This window comes from Chenopodium quinoa, unplaced genomic scaffold (assembly GCF_001683475.1).
Source record: "Chenopodium quinoa cultivar QQ74 unplaced genomic scaffold, ASM168347v1, whole genome shotgun sequence".
NCBI classification, from domain to species: Eukaryota; Viridiplantae; Streptophyta; class Magnoliopsida; order Caryophyllales; family Amaranthaceae; genus Chenopodium; species Chenopodium quinoa.
In genome coordinates, this window is record NW_018742726.1 from 148,346 (window position 1) to 153,882 (window position 5,537).

The 5,537-nt window shown below is 39.2% G+C and overlaps 1 protein-coding gene across 1 annotated transcript; it reads left to right on the top strand.

Annotated features, from left to right (window-relative positions):
• Positions 1-2,545: 2,545 nt before the first annotated feature.
• On the top strand, positions 2,546-2,941 carry LOC110723335. Its single transcript, XM_021902686.1, has one exon. It carries the CDS (start codon positions 2,546-2,548, stop codon positions 2,939-2,941), a length of 396 nt encoding a protein of 131 aa, XP_021758378.1.
• Positions 2,942-5,537: the final 2,596 nt, after the last annotated feature.

Consider the following 5,537-nt stretch of genomic DNA (forward strand, 5'->3'; position numbering starts at 1 on the left):
TTAAGATGAATGGAAAATTTAGGATATGCATAGATTATAGAGATATCAACAGTGCATCCCCAAAGGATCAATACCCCATGCCTGTAGCGGATATGTTGATAGATGTCTCATTAAGACATGAGTTTGTATCAACGCTAGATGGTTTTGATGGAAATCACCAAATAAGGATCGCTGAAGATGATCGCTTAAAGACAACATTTAGGTGCCTAGGCTCTTTGGGACTCTATGAGTATGTGGCGATGCCATTCGGACTTGAGAATGCAGGGGCAACGTATCAGAGAGCTATGAAATCTCATATTTGATGAAATTATTGGTGACTTTATGGAGGTTTACATTGACGATGTTTTGGTAAAATCCCATGACTTATCAAAGCATTTGGAACACCTCATTCTAGCGTTTGAAAGGATGAGGAAGTTCAATCTAAAGATGAACCCCCTTAAATGTGCTTTCAGGGTTAAAGACAATAAATTTTTGGGATTCCTAGTTCACAAGAACGGCACAGGGGTTGACCAAAACAAGGCTAAAGCAATCCTTGAAGCATCACCTCTGGCCCATAAAAAGGAACTCCAGAAGTTTCTGGGGCAAATTAATTATGTTCGAAGGTTTATCACTAACTTAGTTGGGAAAACAAAAGTTTTCTCTCCTCTTCTTAAACTTAAGCAAGGAGAAGAGTTCAAGTGGGAACGTGAACATCAAGAGGCCTTTGAACAGATGAAGAGGAAGCTGGCAACTCCACCAGTACTAATTCCTCTAAAACAAAATGGAAAGCCTTTGATGTTGTATCTTTCAGCTACCAAGGATTCAATTGCAAGCATGTTAACCCAAGAGAACGAAGAGGGTCATGAACAGGCAATTTTCTATTTAAGTAGAACCCTACATGATAATGAAACTAGATACACCAATGTTGAAAAATGGTGCTTGAGTTTGAATGATGCTTCCATCAAACTTAATCATTATTTTATGGATTTCCTGGTGGAGATTATTTCACCAACAGCTGTACTAAAATACTTATTGAATCACCCTTTCATCAAAGGAAGGTTATGTAAATAGAGTATGCATCTATCACAATTTGAACTGACTTATGTGCCTCAGAAGGCTGTTAAGGGACAAGCCTTGGTTAAATTTTTGGCTGACCATCCACCTATGGAGAATGTCATGGTCCAGGAGGAAAAATCATGGACAATGTTCTTTAATGGTTCTAGCAGGAGAAAGTTAGCTGGAGCCTGGTGTAGTGACTAAAATGGCGATCACTTTCTCAACTCAATGCACAAATAATAGAGCAGAGTTTGAAGCCTTAGTGATTGGTTTTAGGACTCTGAAAGACATGGGGGTTACAAAGGTTAAGCTGTTAGGAGATTCACAATGGGAGATAGCTCAAGTAAACAAAGAATACAAAGGAATATCACCTTTGGCGATGACCTTCTCATCTATCGTTCAAGAGTTAATTAATGCTTTTGAATTCATCCAAGTATCTCATATCCAAAGAGAAGAAAATAGAGAGGCTAACTTTTTGGCACAACAAGCTTCATCATTACTTGATTTTAAAGGTTTCGATGAATAAGTGATTCACATAAACACATACAAGTTGAAATCTTTAGATGAAAAAGTGAAGGCAGAAGTACATAAATACAGTATCCTCGCATAGGACATAGATTAGAGAAAGGAGATTAAAGAGTACTTAAAAGACCCCTCAAAAGGGAGGGTGCCAGCAAAAGTTAGGCTAGCAGCTACTAAATACTTTCTTATGGGAAGTAAGCTGTACAGAAAGGATCCTCAAGGCATTTTACTAAGGTGTGTTAGCACAAAGAAAGTGCCAACGATTTTAGCAGAGGTTCATCATGGAATTTGGGGGTCTCATCAAGCAGGAACAAAGATGAGGTGGTTAATCCATCACATAGGTTTTTATTAGCCTTCAGTTAGACAAGATTATTTGCAGTATGCAAAGGATTGTAAACACTGTCAACGCTTTAGACCAATAAGTAGGGCACCAACAATAGAGTTGCACCCCATTATTTAAACCTTGGCCTTTTAGAGGTTGGGCAATGGATGCAATAGAGCCTATTAAACCTCCCTCATCTTATCATCATGATTATATTCTGATAGCTACAAATTACTTCACAAAGTGGATTGAAGTCCGAGCTTTTAAAAACTTAAATACAAGGGTGGTGATCTTGTTCTTGGATGAGAAAAACTTTACAAGGTACAGGATTCCAGAATCTATAACTGTAGACCAAGCAACTATGTTTACAGGATACGAGTTCAATTCTATCTCAAGGAATTTGAAATCTAAAAGATTCATTCAACCCCTTACTTCGCTCAAGCCAATGAACAGGCCAAAGTCACTGATAAAGTAATCTCTAAAGGAATTGCTAAGATGGTGGATGAAAATCCTAAAAATTAGCATGTTCTTTTACACTATGCTACATGGGCATACAAAACATCAAAGAGAGATGCAATAGGGACTACTCCTTATCAATTAATGTATGGAATTAAACCTATTGTACCAGTAGAGTTAAGCGCTAAATCCACTAGGGTAGCTAAATAAATGGGGATAAGCCAAGCAGACTACCAGCAATCAATGTCCATTAAACTGATGGACGTTGAGGGTGAAAGACTCCAAGCGCTAGCTAAAATCGAAGCTCAGAAAAAACAAGTGGCAAAATCTTACAACAAAAAGGTGAAACATAAAATCTTTTTGGAAGGAGATTTGGTGTGGAAGATAAAACTTCCTGAGCATGACTACAATGACCACGTCTTTGGTAAATGGTCTTCTAAATGGGAAGGTCCATCTAGAGTTCACAAAGTCATGTCTGGGAACGCCTACTTATTGCAAGAGTTAGATGGGGGAATGTTTTCAAGGGTGCTTAATGGAAAGTTCCTAACACACGACAACCTAAGCATGTGGGAGCGGTATAAAAATTTACAACAGAAGCATCCATAGTTGGAAGCTTTTGACAGATAAAATGTATTGTTCACAGACGAAGGGACTTTTCAGCAATTACTTTACGTTTAACATCAGAAAGAAGAATCTTGCATTTGTTCATTAGCGCCATCTGTTCATTATGGCGATCAAATTAAGACAAAGTTTCTTGAATTATTGGATCACTCTCAGAAATCTGACGCTTCAATTGTTTCTTCTCTTTTCTTCAATCTTGAAGTTTTCATTCTACCATAGATCTCTTGGCCTGAAGCTTCTTCTCTTCTTCTATGGTTCCATCAATCTCAGTCCGCAGATGGTCCATTTCAACATCTATCTCCAGATATTTCTTCTTTAGAAGACCTCATTGTTGGAAAACTTAGGACACTTGTTGGGATATATCGGAAATCATTAAAGGGGGAAGAGATGATCTTTTCTTGACTAGTTCAATAGCACATGCTTGACAAGCAACAGATAGATCTTCCCATACAACTAGATCATTATTTCCCAATAGACGAACTTAAGTCATAAGTTCTAGAGATAGTTTAATCTGTGAACTTGGTGCTTCTTGCAACTCTACTCTCTCACAAAGAGTTAGGACTTCATCAAGAAGCTTGATCTCTAGAGATATAGTTGCTGCCTGCTAAGATACCTGTGTGTGAAAGGATTGGTGTCCTTCGAACAAGTGTATTATTCCGATAGAGGGTTCATAATTAATTACAGAGTTAATTATTCAGTGAAGTCAAGTGATCGGAAAGTTGGGCTAGAGGCCATCTCCGATTAGTAAGATTAATTATATTAATCTCACAACTTTCCTTCTACTGAACCCAACGGGTCATACCCAAGCTTGCAACCAAACTAAGGTGACAAATTAAGCCGGATGCCTTAATACGTCAAACAAGAGGATTCATACTCCGACATCGGATTCCGAGCTTAGAGCGTCAAAACCGAACGTCGAACGTTGAGTTAATATCTAGGAAATAACGAGACATACAAATAAGTCAAACAAAAAATTATAAAGTCAAAGTGCATAGCCCTAACCTCGTATCGGCCTAGCCATACGAGGGCTAGGCTAACACATGTTGTCGCAAGCACCAGCAGCTCGCAAGAGCGTGCGGGCTTGCGAGAGCAGCAGCATGGCGTGGCTAGCAAGCCCGCATGCTGGCAGCTCACAGCAAGCCTGCTAGCACAGCACGCCAGCAAGCTCACAGTGAGCTGTGGCCAGAGAGGCCTGCTAGCAAGCCCGGCATGGTAGCCGAGCAACGCACGGCAGCTCAGCAGCATGCGTGGGCTTGCGGTGCGTGCTGGCAGGCCTATGTCGAGCAGCGCACAAGAGCAGCCCAGCCGAGTGGGCTTGCAGTATGGCTAGCAAACCCAAGCCAAATCAAATGGCCTGGACCAGCCATACCTTGGTGCCCAAGGGTGTTGATCGGTCATGGGCTATTGTGATTAGTGGGTTTGGTGACTTGGGGAACAAGGAGGCCATGTGGCTCTCCCTGTGGTCCTCACCTAACCAATCCCATGTGATTGTCACTTGTTGCTTGACTATTTATTCTAGCTATTTAATTTATTTTTGAATTAAATTAAATACTAGCTTTCCTCAACTTTGCAAAAGTCCCACATTGATTGGAAATCAAGGGGATGGAGATGCTTCTCCTATAAATACCCAAGGCATCCCTTGGGAATTCTTTGCAAGATTTGAACTCTATAAAAGGCATCTCCATCGAGAAAACCTTAAAAAGAGATCCTCTTGTTTAGTAGTGTTAATATTGCCCTAGCCGGTAATATTAGCCAAGTTTGGGTGTGCGGGTGGACTACGTTGGAGGGGTCGCGTTTGAAGCTCTTTCTCCATTCGTAAGTTCATGTTCGTGCTAAGTGGAAAACACGCATCAAGGGTATGATCGTCTTTTCCTCTTTTTTTTCTCTCTCTCTCTCTTGTTATTATTAATTATGAGTTAGCATGCATGTTTAGTTGCTTTAATTTATGCATGGATCTTTGGGCGGGTTTTCTTTCTGCGCGGTGTCGGACACCGCAAAACCCAACAGCGGTATCAGAGCCGTGTGCATTTAATTATTGTGACTGATAATCAATTAAGGTGATTTAAATGGATTTAAATTTCTGGTTTTACTTTCTAATTAGATTAGAAGGTCGTTTTTAATTAGTTTAATCTCATATTTATGCTAATTTTGGCTAAAGAACCCCGATTTGGACCCAAAAATAGTTAATTTTGGGTTGAATTGACGTTCTAAATCGTTCTTTACCCATAAAGTATTTAAAAAACACGTTCCAGAGGCCAAAATCCACCCAAAAACATGTTTTTTGAGGGGTTTTTTGTTTTTGACGAAACATTTTAAATCTTTAAACCTTGATTAATTATGGCATGCAATTGTTGGATTATGTATTTGATTATACCAATAATCTACTGCAATTATAACTCTTACTAAGCATGTTTATGAAGTCATAATTGGTGCTTAATTTGGTGAGCTCGTTTTTCGCATAAACTTGCAATTTCACATTTTTGCAAAATAATTGCTTGGAGTGTGAATGTTTATGGTGAAAATGTATTTTTTTTTTGAAGCCCCTAAAATGTTAAAGATTCAATCTTTAATTTTTTTATTT